At 31.8% G+C, this 19,520-nt stretch overlaps 1 protein-coding gene across 1 annotated transcript in view; it reads left to right on the top strand.

The window, feature by feature from the left end:
* Window positions 1-19,520, top strand: part of LOC119677135 (dystrophin, isoforms A/C/F/G/H-like) — a 62,853-nt gene that overhangs the window by 10,518 nt on the left and 32,815 nt on the right. Inside the window, exons 11-13 of the mRNA XM_038088401.1 lie at window positions 16,078-16,262; window positions 17,851-18,005; window positions 19,170-19,515. Coding sequence (XP_037944329.1) covers window positions 16,078-16,262; window positions 17,851-18,005; window positions 19,170-19,515 — 686 coding nt within the window. The remainder of the gene's footprint in view (window positions 1-16,077; window positions 16,263-17,850; window positions 18,006-19,169; window positions 19,516-19,520) is intronic.

Genomic DNA, 19,520 nt, shown 5'->3' with positions numbered 1-19,520 from the left:
AAATAGTTACTCTTATAAACTACCACCCCCAAGGCTTGATCTCCATGATCCAACATGATCCTCATTGGTTTGTGGCTCAGTTTTGAGTTAGCAAAATTCTTAACGTTGAAGTCATATCGATTATATTTTCTATCCAAGACTTCAATACACAAGATTTCACATGTTTCATTTTTAACTAATCAGGTTTTCCTATAGATAATGGAACAACCAATTAATCCCAAGAAGCAAGTGTAGAAATCCCGTGCCTGTATAGGAAACATGTATTTGTATTTCGGTTTCGTCAGAACTATCCCATTTCACTACTTACTGTTATTGTTAGATAGTACTTTTTTAGATAGTACTTCAAGTGAATGTTTCTATTATGGAATTTTACTTATAGAAACCATTTCCATTTATGAAAACAGTAATGCTTTTTTATATTGAAAATAGAAAAGGTTTTTGACATATAAGTAACACATAATATCAAGTTTTTTACTTAACTTTTCAACACTTTTTACTATATTCTATTTATTCTATTCGTATTGTAATACCTTGTGATCAAAAAAGATCGCATTTCGAGACCATAGAGGCCATAAGGTAAAAATCGCCACACGAAAATTCTTTGATTTCTTTGTATAGACGTTTGGCGTCTATACGATATGCGTTCAACTTTGATGAATGTGTATAACAGTGTTGCCAGCGTGAAAATAAAAAAATTTACTGATTGGATAAGCGCGGGAATTTAAAAATAGACATCTCTAGAAGCTGGAAATGTACGCCTGCATTTAAAGCAAACTCTAAGTTTCATAGTAACTACATACAGGTGAAATGTAACATGTGTCATTTGCCGATTTAACATCATTAAATCGGGAATATTTAACGTATTAAATTGGACATGTCGGTGTGGTAGAGTTTTATGAATGAATGTTAATATGTCATATGTTAAAGAAATACGAGTTCATTCATTTATACGATCTACTTTCATATGTAATTCAATCTGTATTCATTCATTAATTATTATTTCTAAATAAAAAGTAATTTTAACAGGTTTTTTTTTGTGTGTGAAAATTGTATTTATAAAATCATAAAAACCAGAAATTAAAAGCAAAAGTGCAAAATAAATACAAAAGATAAAAATAACACCTACTAGGGAACCCGCCCAATACTAATAATTCCATTAAATCGATACAAAATGAAAAGTATCTGTTAACAACACATTCATTAGTTTCTAATACTTTGCAAATAAACTTAAAAGGAATTTTTCCACCTAATTGACATTACTACATTATTAATTGCTACTGAATTGATGAATATCAAAGTAACATATAATTTCAATTTGAATGTTTTCCTATTAAATTACACAAATTACACAGCTAATCTATACGCATTAGCTTCAAAGTACTCGCGCATGTTAATACTAACTTTTTGGATTGTCTGTAGACGTCTATTCACTCCATGTGCATGATCTTGTCTTTGCTCAAAGCCACGTTAAACCACATTTAGTGGGATTAGGCGCACTTGCATGTAATCATAATAGTAGTTAAGTGCTTGTGGACACCGTTGATAAGTCGGTTGCCCCCGAAGGCGTGTCACTTCACGTTCACTGTGTAAACCCTGTGTAATCTACCTGGAAGCAGTAGTCAGTAGTCAGTAGTTCTTGAAGAAAGTCATGTTTACAATTAAGAGATACGCTAATTGAACGGGTGCTGCGCATGCGGTCGGTTTCGGTTTCGGTTTCGCTGATTACTCATCAGTTAAGCAAATTATTGGTCTTCGAGCTCATATTAGAATGTTTGCAAAATTATAAACGAATTTACTCTGTCAAAACCAGATATATAATTATGATATGATATGAAATTATTTCGGTGGCAGATACTAGCGTTTGTTGATACTTTTTTGCACTGTACAAAGCTGTTATTAGTTTTGGATTTATCTTAATATTTTTATTATGCAGAGCATGACATTGTTTTTATCCAGTTTCGATAGAGAAATAAAATATTTAATAGACCTTGAAATGACTGTCATGCGATATTTTTTTCGGTAATGCAAATGTTGTGCAAATATGTCACATTTATTTTTAATGGAAAGTTTTTGAGATATTTTCTGTTGAAATAAATTATACATTTTTAGAATTAAACCAATTTCAATGATAAAATTTCAAATGATTAAAATTTAAAAATATTCACTAAATGGTGTTTTTTTTGTCTCAATGTGAGTACTCTGTTTGGAAAAAAGCCTGTTCTTATAATATAAAAATTGAAACCTATAACCTAGTCAAGAGAGAAATATGCATTATTGAAGTGCTATTTCGCAGAGGTTAATCAATTAAATTGTTTAGACAGTTTAAGACTACAGGTCAGAAGACTTTGACTATGTACCGGTTCCAATGACGCCCGTGAAATCGCTTCAGTGTACGTGTGATAACGAAGCCTCGTTGAATGCTGCTTGGTAGTTTGATAAATTTTTTTCCTTACAGTTTTTATTCCAAAGTCACAGTGCAAGTCAAACCAAGCTACGATTGGTAATATGAAGCTTTGACATCCAGATATGCTATAATTTTTTTTTTTTGCTTAAAATATGTATTTTGGGTAGCAATAAACCGTTTGTTTTTCTAATCAGCCATTTCATTAATTTGTATTTAAAATTTATATTCATTCATTTTTTTCTGATGTGCTCATTCTATCTTAGTTTAACACCCAGCGATATACCTAAATGTTTCGCAGTGCTCACAGAAGAGATTTAAAATCTATCAATGAATAGAGAAATATATCTGATATATCGATTAATAAAATTGACTTGCATTAATTTTGCATTATATTGTTAATAGGCGTACATAAGTCACAAGCTATCGCTTCCTCGCTATCGTCTATCGTTATGACGGCACAGTTCGTTGGTACCAACAATACTTTTTTACAAATCACTGTAGACATCTTTATAATTAAGTTGGATTAAGTCAGATAACTACAATTAAATTATTTTGCATTACTCTGCTCTCAAAAGATAATATATGAAACTTTGTTGAAGGTCTGTGGCTACAGCTGTAATAAAGTTTACAGGAATTTCTCTTAATATTTCAGTTTTTTGGTATCATTACCTTAAGTTCAGTAGTTAGTAAATGAGTTTGATGTGCTATGTCAGCAATTTTTTTGTTACTTTCTCCACGTTTAAAGTGATTTTCACAAGTTTTCTGGGGCGTAAATCTTTTGATATCGCCAGTCAAATTTACATTCAGTCTGTTAATACCTATGTTCATTATGCAACACACTTAGGACATTCAGAAAACTTCCTTTCATAAATCAAGACAGGCATACCCATTGCTACTGGGGCTTGACTTTCTATATATTTTTATTCAGTCGATTGTGAATTCTTGAATTGTTGAAACTTTAGAAAATTTTAGTTTTCGTGCTAAAAGTCTTATAGAAATATCTAATATGAAAGAGAAAAAGTAGCTCCTCATATGCAACCACAAAGACTTAGTTTTTGTAGGATAAAATTTTCGAAAACTCAATTCAACCAACATATAGCACTCTCATATTGACTATCTGTACCCGTTCCTATATTTTTTCTGATTCTAACTACTAACAAAAATATGATCTATATTTATTCATTCGTCTCGTTTAGATAAATTAGAAACTAAATTAAAGTATATTAAAAAAACTGATATGCCAAACGTTTTAATTAAACTTTTAACGAAGAACGCAATCATGCTAATAAAACAATAAAATAAATATTGAATAAAATTATGAACAACAAAAAACTAATATTAAAAAATTTATTTCAATAAATTAAATTGCAGACAGAAATGTTTAAAAAACTGATGTCATTACGCCCATATTTTTGTTCTATTTTTACTAGTTGTGTTCATACGTTTATATTGTATATAATTTATTGCAAAATTTTTCTTATTAAATACTTTTTTTTATACTCTAGGGAACTGAAACAATATATATTAATTACTGTATTTATGACTTATGCGGTATGATCCTTAGTTTATTTTTAGAAACCACTTCATATAGAATAAGCCGTTCATCCGTATACTTTAATCCAGAATTATTATTATTATTAAAATTATTGACGTGAAATCGCCCAACAGCCGGTACTGCGGCCAGAAGAGTCCTATTGTACCAATTTCACTATAGATTACAAAATTACTATAGAAAACCCTTTAATGCTTTGTGAACAAAGTCCAGAACTATATCTAGAGAAAAGCTTTTGATCTGTTCTGTTGACAAAAATTCCATATGAGATAAGTTTCTTCTGTGCGTTGTTAAAACTGGACAGTCACAAGGAATATGCATAGTAGTTTACTCATCTTCGAGGCATGATCGCATTCCGCATTAGCAAATAATCGTAGTTTATGAGGGTTTATGAGTTTATGAATATCGAATAATGTTTTTGTAGGAGTACAGTTTGATTAGTACTTTGGTTTGTTTAAGTCCTGGACAGTCTTCTCAGTACATCAGCTGCATATGATTCTTTTTCTCCTTTATTATTTGTTTTGTGTTGGTCCAGTCTAATCTACAAAAGGGTTGACTCTTATTTCAGAATATAAGAAAATAATACTTTTTCAAGTGGAAATTGCCAAAAGAAATTTTAAATTTTAAGTTCTGGCATTCAACACTGCGGACTATAGATAGATCTATCGTGTCCCCTTCATTAATTCAGAGTATTTGTCTTAATTTCAGATTTGATATCTTTTTGTAAACTTCCTCTCTTCTATAGAATTTTGATGAGGTAATCCTTATAAAGTTACAACGATAATTGGCATTAATTTAGATTATTTATGGATTGATTTATTATATAAAACCAACAGCTGAAGTGATCAGAATTTTTGGAAGACATTGTTGGAGACTTTAGCCTACAACTACTCAGGCATGTCTGCAGTCTTTATATTCACACAAATATTATTGACAACCACAACAGTTCTAAAATTTGTCCTATGAAATATTCTTAACATACCTACGAATATTTAAACTTGATCACAAACTAAATCATATCTAGTTAAAAATAAAAATATTCTAATTTGTCTTAAACCGTTTCAAATTGCTTGCAAACAAGTGAACGAACGAGTTAGGTAAGATTTTGACAAACACTAAACTGTCTGTGGGGCTTTAAGTTGAAAGTTTGCAATGTACCGCGAAAACATTGAAAAAAGTTTGGAAATGCCTTCGAAAAGTTATATGACTCAAAAATTACGTTGGCATCATATCAATCAACTTAACAGTACACGATTATGTCATGCAATATCATTGCTCTATATTATGCAGTGACTAGATGTAGTCAAAACATGGAACCGCGGCCACATCTGGTAAATCTTATCAAATATGATAGTTAATCGCATTATGTTATGTAGGCAACCGAGTGGGCCAACCTAACAGATAGCAGTAATTCTATTTAGCAGAGTTACTATTTCTTCCATAGTTCCAACTTTTAGTCCCACTAATAGTTAAATATTACTTAACTAATTATAATCTAAAAATGTTAACCTATTCAAACAAACGTTTGGTGTTTGGTGTTTAATGTTTAAAGTTTAGTAGAGTAAAACGATGTCACTTTGCAAAGTTATTACCAATGCTGGGCAAGGTACTTTCCATCCTAGTGTATTATATACGAATACTTTGTAAGTCTCCTTACTATATTTCGTTATTGTATTTCACTCTCCAACAACCATATATCATTGGTATGTGTGGATTTCTGGCTCAGGTATGCCAAACAGCTGATAACATTTACTCACGCATTGACGCCGCTACGCACTTTCAATAAATGCGTGCTTATCACTACTTAACTCGACAAACATAAAACTATAAAAGTTCCTTAACCCCTTCTCGTTTCTCGTTCTCAGGCTGGATTTTTATAGAACACATCGAGCGAGCACAACCACAAAAGTGTTTGGATGATAAATTAAATATTTCTTCTGCTGCGGCGATTGTTGTTGCTTTAAAATTGTTGATTCTGTTGGCATTTGCTTGTCTGATTGTTGTTGCAGTTGTTTGCTTGTTTGTTTATTTGTTTATTTGTTGGAATTGTTTTGTTTGCTTTAATTGCAGAACACTCATGCCAGGCTGGTAAGCTGGCAGGCGGACGACCAATAATAAACATTAAATTAATTACAAATACACAGCAGTAACTTTAATTCGGAAGAGAAGTTTTCAAGTTGAAATTTTTAATCTTTACCAAACGGAAAAGCCAAAAAATCACTCAATCAACATTCAAGAGATTAATGTATTATTGGGTCCGCCTAATATTTATTATCAGTTAGTATTTATCGATATTTGATATATATTTTTCGATTTCAGATATTCGTATTAGATATTTATTGAATAACGTTTGTTGGGCTTAGTTTTAAGAATTAGACAAACGCCATTGGCAGCAGACCTCATGCAAAACTGGAGTCATTTAGATCCGCTCTAAATGAAGTTTTGGTGTGTCATAGTTTATCAGATGATTATATGATCATCAGATTATTTAAATGATATAGCATTGAAACATTCTTTGTTTTCGCAGATGAAAAAAATTGTCCATTGTCAGTTCATGTATGTCTGCAAATAAATATCCTTTTACTAAATAATTAGAAAATCAATTATTTCGTATATCTTGGGTCATATCATGCTTATTTTTAACTGGCTTTAAAGTATATTCCAAATTATTTTCGTTAAAAAACCTTAAATTATATCCATTTGGCGTTAAGATTGTCTTTAAATTATGTGTAAGTAAAAGTACTAATATGAGGTATAATATGTATATTCCAGTAACATATATTTAATTGATTTTTCCTTAACTATGTTTTTTGTCATCTCAGAATAATCGTATGGACGGCTATATAAAATATGGGATTATATGGGACTATAAAAACGATATGTTTATTTTGTTTAAACTACTATTAAGTAATTTTTGTTTATCCATAGAATTTTTATTTGCAACTCCTCAAATATTGGAAGAGATTTATTTTTTTAGTGAAATAAAAATGAAAGATTCATTTTAAACGATTCACTTTTAGAAGAGGCGTGATTTCATCTAACATACAAACTATAGCTTCCCAACTAGTAGGCTGGTCTAAAAAGACCGGTCCTTTTTTTGACTTGATACTTGAATGTTATTCATTAACGGCGTGTATATACCATATACTTCAACTTTTTAGTTATTCTATGTACTAAAAATAAATATATAGTTGAACTCTCAGTTTTCTCTGTGAAAACTGCAATCAGAAACTCAGTCCAGCGTTCTTCTCTTGGGTGGATAAAAAGGACGCTGTATTAATTGACTAAGAAACAAATCAAATACCAACTAATGCTGATTATAGCGCACTAACTTATTAGCCATATCTGCTGGTCTGTATCTGTCTGTTGTTCCCTTATCTGTAGACACGCTTCGCTATCAATTTACAAATAAATCATTCATGCGCGTGGTAAATTCATTGAAGCTGAAGCGCGTAGAAAATATTTGTAAAACTGTTTTATTTTCTATTTGCGTTGCCCTCCGATATCTTCCGTTTGCTGACTTTCTGTATTTCTGGTTAAGCAGTCAAAATAGAATTTTATTGAAACTTGGAAACTAAGTCAGTTACTACTACTACCTCCACTATTTCGCATCGTATCTGTCATGATCCAGCAGCTGCATTAGCTACATGAGCTGTATGGGCTGCATCTGCCTGCAATGTGCAATCTGAGCTCTGAAATCGGATTTTCATTTTAGATTATTGGTAAGCATTGGCAAGAAATGTGAAGTGCTTGGCTTTTGCGGTTGTGCGGTGCCTGCAAATGTTGCAAATATTGGAAATGTCTTCTGAGCATGCGCATCGCATATTTGTGCTTTTTTATCTGTTGTCTAACAACTTTCTAATTACAATTTTAATTACAATGCACAATAAAACTTATTTTGCTTAGTTTATTTAATTTCAATTTTTAACAAAAACATTAACAATGTTTTTTATGGCAAATTACGCGTTTAAAATGTTGTAAAAATTAGTTTGCTATTTTTTTCTTGCCTTGCGTGATGCCTATTATCTGTGCTTTTTATTGCTCTTTGGTGGTCTCTCTTCAACCATCACGAATGTCGGTACCAGTAAGCATACATGTGAATAAGTGATAAAATTTCCATTAGCTTGTGAAGTTGCAGTTGTACCATAATACGCGTAGCCAAGGAGGGACCTGTGGGGCGATTGTTCCCCTAAAGGCGTGTCCGAAATAATATTTCATAACAAAAATATATATTAACCCCATATATTGTAAGGTTAATTGCAGTTCTCAGAGGTTACTTGTATAAGAACCCAACCACACACATTCTCTGAAGTTTTTAGAAAAGTACCTTTTTGACGGTTTATCTCACTGTTCGTCAGTAAGAACTAAAGTGATTTGTTACATTACACCAGATTAATAGAATAAATTTAGCTTATATGAGTTTTTTGTAATATAAAAAAGATAAATAATCGAATCTACGGATCAACTAAATAATCAACTGCCTCCCCTATATCACTTTTCTTGGTGAAGCCTGTGAAAGTCAAATAATTTACACATTTTCACTTTATTGTAAGCACAATGTCTAATTTTGCTTACTGTTTTGAATAAATTAAAAATTTATTTAAAAAAAATTCAATTGGAAATATTTCTAACGAAAAGTTTAAATTTTACTACATTCGCATAATACCTATAATTCAATCTGCTAAATAAATTTTTAACTGAAGATTGCAAAAAAATGTATCTCAATGTTTTTTAAAGTAAATCAGAACAAACTTTAAAGTGTAATAGTGACTAATGAGGAGCTATTATACTTCCTCGTTATCCCTTTTTTATTTTAATTTTGTTTGGGTAGAAGTAACAATCCGTTTCATGATCTAATGCAGCGTTCTCACTAATAATATCGTCATATAATGGCAAATACAAGGAATAGCACAGATTTGTAGAAAATTGTGCCATTAAGATGAAATACAAGAAATTATATTATGAAATGTTTTTTTGTCTGATGCTTCGAAAGATGAAAGATTCTAAGAAACAGATTCCTATCTTAACAACTACCGATGTTTCTTATGTTATTATTTATAGAAATGTATTCGCTTTTCAGGGATACTGAGTTCAGACAATGCGGTCTGAACGTGATATCAAAATAGAGCTAATAAAGTTGAATTTGAGAGGTTTTTCAATGATGGCAAGAGTAAAGCTGAACTGATAAAACACAATTCAACCTTTTTCACTAAATAGATAAAAAGCCTTTATTCACGAGTACGATGAATTACCAGATGCTATATTGCAAAAACGTCGCATTGGTTGGTTGCAGTGGCAGGTCATAAGATAACTTCAAATGTACCTCAATTAGCGATTTTTCGCCGTTTTGTTACCACATTCCTCGCAAGAACTCTAGTATAGAAGAGTAGACACTAAATCCATCCCACTGAATTTAGGTAATTTAATAGGTCTTTCATCTTCACCATTGAGTAGTCTGATAAACTATCACAAAAGTATTTTCCTAAGAACCTATATCTTCTGGATGCTAGAGCTGGGCATTCACAGAGAAAATGTATTATTGTTTCTTTCTCCTGCGGGTTTCTACAACTTCTGCAGTGAGAGTTATAGGGAATACGCAGTTCTCTGCGTGAGTTCCTATACACCAATGACCAGTAAGAACTGTAATAAGCCTTGCAGTGTTTACGCGATCTCTTTTGATCAGTTCCAGGGATTTATTTTTATTATAGGTGGGCCACGTCAACCTAGAAGTTGCAGATGACCTTAGTGCTTTCCATCTGTTATTGGCGAGTTGCAGAAAGTAAAGGAAGGTACTTCTTTTGATGGTCTCCAGGGTAATATAAACTGGTACCGCCAGTGACGCGTCTAGGGAGCACCAGAGCGGGCTAAACTATCAGCTTTCTCATTCTCTACGATGTTCCTATGCCCAGGAAACCAGATGAGTGTGATATCGGCCAACCGATTTAGCTCGTCGATTGCTTCTCTACATTCTTTTACTATTTTTGACGTCGCATTAATATTAATAAAGTTTTTTACCAAACTGCCTTCTTTTAACACTAGTTGGCTGAAATTTTGCAAAAAGCTTAGTCAGAAGTACAAAGACCAATTCCAAACTCACCATCGTCATTAGACACCAAAACATTTACAACGATCTGCAGATACCAACAGTAAAATCCAAGTTTGAAAAAATCGGAACAAAATAAACTAGGGGTAAAAGCACATATAACCTTCTAATGAGACATGTTCATTACTTGGAAAATATTTTATATCATATGCCTTACTTATTATATTAAACTTGTAGTAATCTATGGAGTGCATATGAAGGTAGTTTTAAGATTTAATTATTATAATTAGTCTCTAAACATAAAAGATGATTTCGTGAAGTAAAAACAAACAAACAAGCACTGTTATAAGTGTAAGTGGTGAATATATATGTACTGTACGTAGGAAAATATTTGAACATTCTGATAATTATATATCAAAACTCTTGTCAGCCACTTGCTTTAAACTTAGTATTGACTTTGATTTAGTTGTTTTTCATATACAATCACAATATTGGGAACTTTTAAAAAAATTCGATAAATTAAAGAAAAATTTAATAAAACAAAATTTTATGCAAATCTGAAATCTTCACGGCATTTGGATAATCAATCATGCAACCACTATGGTTGATAATGGTTGAATGAAGTTATCAAATATTCAGTTTCTTAAGCGATGACTCATCACGTGGAAAGTAATATTTAACATTTAACATTAATAATTATTTTTTATTATATTAAATATACTTCGTTTTCTCATATCTCATATTTTTGTTATCTGTTTATCAAGGCAATTTCCATAATAAACCGGCGTTTAGTTCGATCACGTTATCAACTCGCAATTTGCAGTTAGTCTGCCGGCGACTTAATGGGTCTGGTACGTGTTTCTCATCTTTGTTTATTATTTGTATTTTAGTTTGGTTCATTAGAAAATTCTTTTTAAAGAAATTTCGCGAAAATATATTAAAATAGCACATTGGGATTGGGATTTGTAGTTCAAACTACACGACAGTCAAATCTCGTTAAAAATTGGTAAAATAACTCAGATAATTTGTTTGTAATTTTAATAATAAATGTTCAAGCAAACACTCAAAAATAATTTACCTATAGGAATCCTAAGACACTTCTTGAACGTTTGAACTGATCTAATATTAAAACTTGAAAATTTATATTTATTTTTTATAATAAATATTCATTTATTAATTTATATTTATTTATTAATTCAGAAATAAATTTATGCATTTACTGAATAACAGGTCATTTATCTTATCTAGTATTGGATTATAATTTTCAGTTTCAAAGTTTATAGTTTATTTCTATTGATACACATTTAATGTGAAAATATTAATTTTTTCACGTATTTATTATTAAGTATTTTTTTTTTTTATATTTTGGTGCTATTAACTGGTGCTTTGACTTGTGTGTTGTATATATTAATGTATTTGAATAGTTACTTCGAATCAATATATTAAAAATGAAAAATTATTGACCACTTTATCTTCTAAATTTATATGACAAAATGTGCCAGAAAGATATACTAAGATAATTTGCCCTAAGAGGCAAATTGTTCGTATACCTATATGAGTATGCGTATATTGTATACAGAATAAAAGTATTTTCAGACAAATCCGTTCCAACGCTTTTAATATTTAATTGCAATGAACTATGTTTTGAGTGCTTATTATTTAATTATGGCCAAGTAGTTATAATAAATGGACTTGCGCTTATTAAAATCTTCTTGTAAATTTGGGTCATATGGTCCAAATAGATACGTACGAAAATATTCGCAATACTTAATTAATCTTTTTTTTTCGTTATAATTTCAATAAAGTAAATGTGAGATGTGTGCAAAACTGATTCATCAACTTATAGTTTTTATTTGAAGTTTAGAAAAAATTTTTTTCTGTATTCGAAAAAAATACAGTTGTATTTTTCAACTGCATTTTTATTATGGCTCTCTCATATTTCATAATAAATTACTTCATCATAATTAATGTTTCTCTATTGAACCCTAAGTTTTCAAAATATTCTAAGAATATAATTAAAAATGCAATAAAAGCAATATGTAATGAATATTGTTGTTCCACTGAATTTATTGCTGTTGCTACGGGAAGCAGCCAGCAACTATTGTATTCAATTGCAAACAATACCATTCCTGGTATCAGCAACAATTTTGCTAATTGCAAACGGAACAACGCCACCAGCGAAGTCTTATAGTATCTTTATTTGTGGCTGGCCCCCTAGCAATTGCAACTGTTAGTGACTGTTACGGGTACAATATGGTATACATTTTTGTTACAGTCAGTCTTGGTCGAATAAGAAAAACTTAAAATAAGTTATTCATATGAAATAAATAGCTATGAAAGTAGTAAAAACTGTTGAATCCAAAAGGATGCATTTAACAATTTCGATTTTCTTCATCTCAGTGTATACAGTAACCTATATTTATAGGTTACTGTATAGTCAATAATATTATTTAACTTCGCGCCAACTATATTTTGTAGTGTATATAATATATTTAATACTTTTCGATTTTTTTATCCTGTCCTTGTACGTACAAAGTGGTTAGTAGTTGCTCATCTTTTTTCAAAGAACGTAATATACATATAGCTTAGGAATGTTTTACTAGCGTTACTTATATATACATGAAACGAAACTACGCATAGTCTATTGTCCGGACTTCATTTCTGAGTTTTTAAACACAAAAACTCGTAGGTTAGTTTAAAGCTTGTTTTCGGTTTCAGATATTTGGAGAACTACAACGCACAATATTTGAATCAAAAACTCATTTTTCGTTTAAGTATAAATTATTAACAAGAATAAAAATTATTTAAAACGAGTAAGGATCGATATCAAAGTCATATATAAAGTTTCAATACTAGCATAAGTATGATTTAACGTTAATGACTTACGCATAACTTAAGTCAGTATTTGAGACAAAAATAACGACTGTAAAATCGGTTAGTAATACTACGTGGATTGGTAAATACCCGGTCGCATTTTTTTTGGAAAATTATATTTTGTGCTTCAATATAATCTTCTTTTAGCTCGACACACAGAGTCCAACGATCTTTCAACATTTAGATATCTTTTAAATAATATGATTTATTAAGTCCTTTAAAATATACCTTAGAATCCAATTCCACGTCATCATTTGATGTAAATCTCTTTCCCTGAAGTCATTTTTCAAGTTTGGAAACAGATAATAGTCACTGGGAGTCAAAACTGGAGAATATGTTGTGTGTCATAGTTTTCCTTGATATGGAAGCAAGTGCGTTATTCTGCAAAATTAAAATTTTTTTCTTTGACAAATGATGTCGTTTTTTCTTGATTTTCTTATTCAATCAATCCAATAATATGCCATAGCAGTCTGATGTTATTGTTTTTCCCGTTTCCAAATAATCTATGAAAAATATTTCACTTGAAACTTTTCCAGCCAATTGTTGAGTTCGTGGTCGTTTGGGAGCACTACCCCCGGGCTCTACTCATTCTCTGGCGTGTTGTTTTTACTCAGGTATAAAGTAATGGATCTATGTATTATCAGTTGTCATTATTCGACGCTCACAGTCAGTTATATTGCGCATAAACATTTCTAAGTTTTGTTTTGAATGACGAAGTCGTTGTCGTTTTTGGTCAATTGTGAGCAAATGCGGTACCCATCTTGCCAATTTGATCATTTTCATACACAAATATTCATGTAAAATATTCGATACACGTTCATATAACATGTTTGTCATCTCTGCCGTCTTACGCAATTTAATTTTTGGATCATACAACACAATATCGTGGATTTTTTCAGTGTTTTTTTCAGCTGTTATCTCCTTCGGACCTCGTCCTGGTCGAACGCTGTTCATCAAAAGCACAAGTACGACCACGTTTTAATTCAGCTTTCCTATTTTTTATTGTTGTTAACAATGGTGCAACGTTTCCGTAAATAGAATCCATTACCAATTGATATATTTATATAAGCAACATATAAGACCGTTCTTGTCTACGGTTTGAAACAGACTCAATTTATTATATTTACGTTTCTACAGAATAGTGTTCTTACGTCTATCTTAATTCTTCACTAAGAGAAAGCGATTGAGTGGGTGAGATTGTATACATATATAGGTATCATCAATTTGATTGTATCATTGTTCATTCCTTTCAAATGGAGGGATTTTATAAATGAACGATATTCAGTTTTTTCCATTTTATACAAAATCACTAAGGTGCACTATTTCAACTATTTACAAAAAGCTAACTAAACATATGATTATGTCGAAACTTTCGCAGCTGTCGTTTAAAACTTACCAGATACATAGGGTATAAGGGAATTGTTCTGGCGTTGCCACCTATTGTGAAGTCTACCTGACTTATCAATCCACCTAGTATCTTAAATTTAGTACAATTGATTAAAAGCAGCAAACAGATATTTGATTTGCTTTATTACTTATATACTGTATATTATATTTTGGATTATAGGTCCCTATCTGATGTGATCTAATGTACATTGTGACCGAAAGGTTTTCGGAAGTTCTCATTTAAAATTCGCGCGCTGTATATTTTTCGATATTTTAAGTTTATGTAGTTTGGCAGCACTGTCCTTAATTACTATGCCAAAAATGAGCGCGATCTGTAAGACAGTTCGTTTACGGCAGCTGTTGAAACCAGTTCACCTCAGTAGTGCGTTGCGAAAAAAACAATGGAAAAAAATATTGAACAAAGAGTTTGCATCAAATTTTGTTTTTCGAACGAAATTTCGTGTGCAGAATCGTTGCGAATGCTACAAAAGGCTTATGGGGAATCAGTTTTATCGAAAACTCAAGTTTATGAGTGGTACAAAGCCTTTCAGGACTGTCGTACGACCGTCGAAGACATGCCGCGTTCTGGACGACCTTCGACCTCTACCACCGACGAAAACATTGAAAAGGCAAAGGAAATCGTGTTCAAAAATCCTCATGTGAGTGTTAGAGAGATAGCACGAGAGCTAGGCATCGGTCGTGAGATGGCTCGTTTGATTTTGGTGGACAATTTGTGTATGCGACGTGTCAACGCCCGGCTTGTTCCGATTCACCTCAATTTGTTCAACATTATCAACGATTTTAAGGCCAAACATTCAATAAATACCATCGAACAGCCACCGTATTCACCTGATCTTGCACCGTGTGACTTTTTCCTGTTTCCCAACCTCAAATTACCACTCAGAGGAACGCGTTTTGAATCCATAGAAGACGTAAAACAGAATTCGCAGAGGGAACTCAAAGCCATACCGGAAAGCGCCTATAAAAAATGTTTTGATGATTGGAAGAAACGTTGGCATTTTGTTGTATCGCTTCTAATGGAGCATATTTTGAAGGAGATAAAATAAATATTGATGAAGATTAAGAATTTTGCGTTTTATTTAGAGTTTCCGGAAGCTTTTCGGTCACAATGTATTCCATTCTATAGTACATAAAAGTTGGTGACTTATGTCAGTTACATTCACTCATTATTCTTATAAATTCAGTGTGAAATAATGTTGTTTGACGAATAATTTGTAACATCACCAAATATTATTTTTACTACTAATGATACTAGTCGCTTTGGCGACTGACTTACTTGATAAAAATACTCTAACAAACTAGCTAAGGTTTATAATGTGTTACCATTAAGGATGAAAACAAAATAGATAGATACCAGCATCGAAAGCAACTAAAAGAAGCCGAGATAAAATGCAATTCGAAACTTAAAGATTAAAATTCGTTTAAAACAAAGCAACACAAATGAGGCAGACATTTTCACACACACACAAATTTAATGAAAATTTCACTTAAATTCCAAATGCAATTAAGATGCATTTTTATTCGTGCTCAGCAATTTGTTGTTGCTTTCAACAGTGCTTGCATTCAATGTGCTAGCAAATTGCAAGTAGCAAATTGTGTGCTGCTGAAACCGCAAATTGTGGTTGACTGCATTTTAGAGCTTCTAATTAATATTCTGACTATGTTTATGTTGTAGTCAATTCGCAATTGATTTTAAGATACTATTTTGGGTAGTTGCAGAAAATGTGTATTTGTGTTTCGTCCTCTACTCATAGTAGAAAGTATATATGTATATATGTTTTTCTGTTCTGCAATCAGGTATGCAGAAAATGTCCTTTGCTCCATCATAAGCAATAAGGAAGTACTCAGCAGTGTGCAAATGGCGCCAAATCGTTTCTTAAATGTTAAAATTTACCTTGAGAGAAGTATTTTTCCATTTAGTACAGTACGTGCTGCTAGACGTCTTGTTCAAGTTAAGTGCATTTGCCATTTCGAACTGGCACGTAGGAGCAAACAGAGCCGCTCCGAGCGCGGTCTCAAAATATGACGGCTACAGGAACTGAGTGAAAACCAAATAGCTCTTCATAGGGATTGACCTCAACTGACAGACTGCGGTTAGGTTTACATGAATAACAAAGTATTTCTGAATGCACATAAAAGGATATTTACAGTAAACTCGTGTTTATTTTAAAATAAAAAATATGAAATTACTGATTATATGTTTAAAAGAAAACATGTTCTGTTGAAATTAAAACTTTCTAAACTTAAAAAAAACTTTGTTGATATATTATGATACCGAATATTACAATAAACCAAAAATGTCTTCTTCTATATATTTTATATATCCTTCATATATAGATTATCTTCGCTTATGGTAGTAGATAAAATTGTGAGAAGGTTGATAACAAATATCAGAAAAATTATAATTCTTATAAAAAAATAGTTTTAAGACGGGCTATTGATCCATTGTTCAAATAATAAACTTGTTTGAAATCAGTTTTCAAAACATTTTTTTTAAACTAAAAAAAATTTTAAAACCAAACTTTTCAAAATTAGCCCCTTTCGAAACGAAATTAATAATAACATATTTAGTAATTAAAACAATAAATTGCAAACAAAAAAATGTAAGTTTTATATTACTTACAATATACTTAAAAGAGTTTTTGGAGCTACTTTTTTAAAATCGATCAGTTGGGTTCACAAATAGATAATGGCGAAAAATATTAGAAACTTTTGAAAGTAATCCGCTTTTAGCCAGACAAGTAACACATGGATATAGTTCAATCAATTTGTCTAGTCTCTGTGTGATTTAAAATATACATACGTACATATACATAACCTGCAGTTAAGATAAATTTTAAAATTTTAATCTATGAAACGCCTAGTGGGAACAATTATGCATCGGAACTTCGTTAGCTCATTTATTTAGCCCAGGCATACAACCACCAGCCAAACCTCTAACCCACAAAAAATATATTCCCGCAAAGCGATAAATGTGTCGATGCCACTTAATGTTACGCTAATTGATTCTCAACGTTTTACACTTTGGCAAAAACATGTTCATTAGCAATGTATCTTGACTCGCAAGTGCAACGTGATACTAAATCAAAAATAGATACCAATTCACAGGCGTGCACGGTTGGCAGTTATTTTGCGGTAACGCTTTAGCGACCAACAGGTTGGAGCCATACGTACGGATGCCACCTAAGCTATTAAGCAAATCCGACAAATTTCAACATACAATAGCGAAAGGCTTAACAAAGGAGCGTTTGTGGCATTGTTGGAGCGCGATAAAGCATTTAACCACAAACGGCATTAAGCATATAGGCAAATAGGCAAATAGTTTAACATTCGCACTAACATTCGCATCCTGCGATTTTGCTCATAGTCACATGCATTATGACTTTTATTGTGAAGCTGAAACCTGCGAACATTGTCAAAGGTGAATGGATTCCGAAGCAGAGCTGAAGTGAAACTAGCTTTGGTTATTTATATTACATTATCCTTTCTAATCCGCTTTTTTTATAATGTTTATGTAAGGTGTTTGTGATACTATTGTTGACGTGACTTTTTTATGCTTTTTACTTTCAGATGAACGTCAGGACATACAGAAGAAAACTTTTACTAAATGGATCAACTCACATTTAGGAAAAACCCAGTGTCCTCAAATAAATGATTTATTCACTGATCTAAGAGATGGGAACCGTCTGCTAGCTTTGCTCAGTGTGCTAACACAGTCTCAATTGGTAAGATGCTTTTGCTTCAACACTTTTTAATATTTGCGAGATAAAGAAATGCGTTTATAAACTGATGCTAATGCATATAAACGCAGCAAGTGTTTTCTATAAAGAAAAATTCAAGGATACTTCAAGTGCCAAACGTAGTTATTGTAGTTGTGGAGTTTACTTGTATGCACAATTTTTGCATATTTACGTAGCTCGAATTGAGTGGCGGGCTTGCTCGCAGCTTCGCATGGAGCAGTTGTGCGAAGAAATTCGTGAAATTCGGAAAATGAAAGTAAAATTTTATTGTGGGTGCAAAAATCGTTGCTTCAGGCTGACACGTACATTTACATAAATTGCGTGGCATCAGTTGTCTGGTGCATTAGCTGCGACTGCATCACCCGTTTTTAATTTGTTCAGCGTTTTTATCTTCAGAGTTTTAGTTGCAGCGATAAACGATTTTAAATTGAGTTTTAATTTTGCAAGTTGAAGAGAAACAGACACATTTTCATGGTAATTAAAGACAGATAAAATTCACAAAATGTATACATAAATGAGCTTCACGTAAAAATTTGTTAAAGATATATTACATGCAACATGCAACATGTAAAATCTAATATGTACAAGTAGTCTTTAGTAGCATTGTAACAGACTAGGGATACCAATAAGTCAAGATCGCCGCCTCAAACAGACCTAACCTACTCACTCATCTTTCAGAGTTAATACTGATAATACGAAATTGAAATATCCTTCAAAGCCTTTAAATTAAAAGCTCTTAATTTATTATATTATTCTAAAGGTAAGATATGTTTTCTCACCCCTTACCTACCCGCTGCTTCATTTAATTTCATTCAAATTACAGTGTAATATGTCAAGTACATAAACATTGACTTGCTTACATATTACATATTAAATAAGAACACATACTACACTTCAATGTTTAGCCTTGGTTAAATGTAAATAACTTCTGTAGAAATGACGCACATCACCTTTATCCTTTGGAAGGAAAAATGAATTTTTCTTGATACTCTTCAAATGTTTTTACCTGTCATAAGAAGCAAATATTAAGCATACGATTTATATTATACCACCATAATTCTATTAATATTCTTTTACTTTTATTTTTTCAATAAAAATGACTCATTACTCAACGTCAACTATACATGTCCACTTATTTTCATATATCAGAAACCAGAAAAAGGACGTATGCGTGTGCATCACATTAACAATGTAAATAAGGTCCTGCAAGTCATTCAAGAACATGGCGTAAAATTGGTGAACATATCCAGTGATGATATCGTCGGCGGTAACCAAAAGCTTACGTTGGGTCTTATTTGGCTTATTGCGTTGCAATTCAATGGACAGAGCCTAGTCAAAAGTCATTCAGTTAATGGCATCGAAAAATCACTACTAGCTTGGGCGAGACAGTTCACAATAACTCGTGGTTTAGATGTTACGGATTTCTCAAAGAGTTGGACTGATGGTAGAGCATTTTTAATGATACTCGATTCAAATTTAGATGATATTGATTTAAGTATT

The sequence above is a fragment of the Teleopsis dalmanni genome, chromosome 2 (genome assembly GCF_002237135.1).
Source record: "Teleopsis dalmanni isolate 2A chromosome 2, ASM223713v2, whole genome shotgun sequence".
Lineage (NCBI taxonomy): Eukaryota > Metazoa > Arthropoda > Insecta > Diptera > Diopsidae > Teleopsis > Teleopsis dalmanni.
This window is presented reverse-complemented; position numbering and strand designations above follow the sequence as displayed.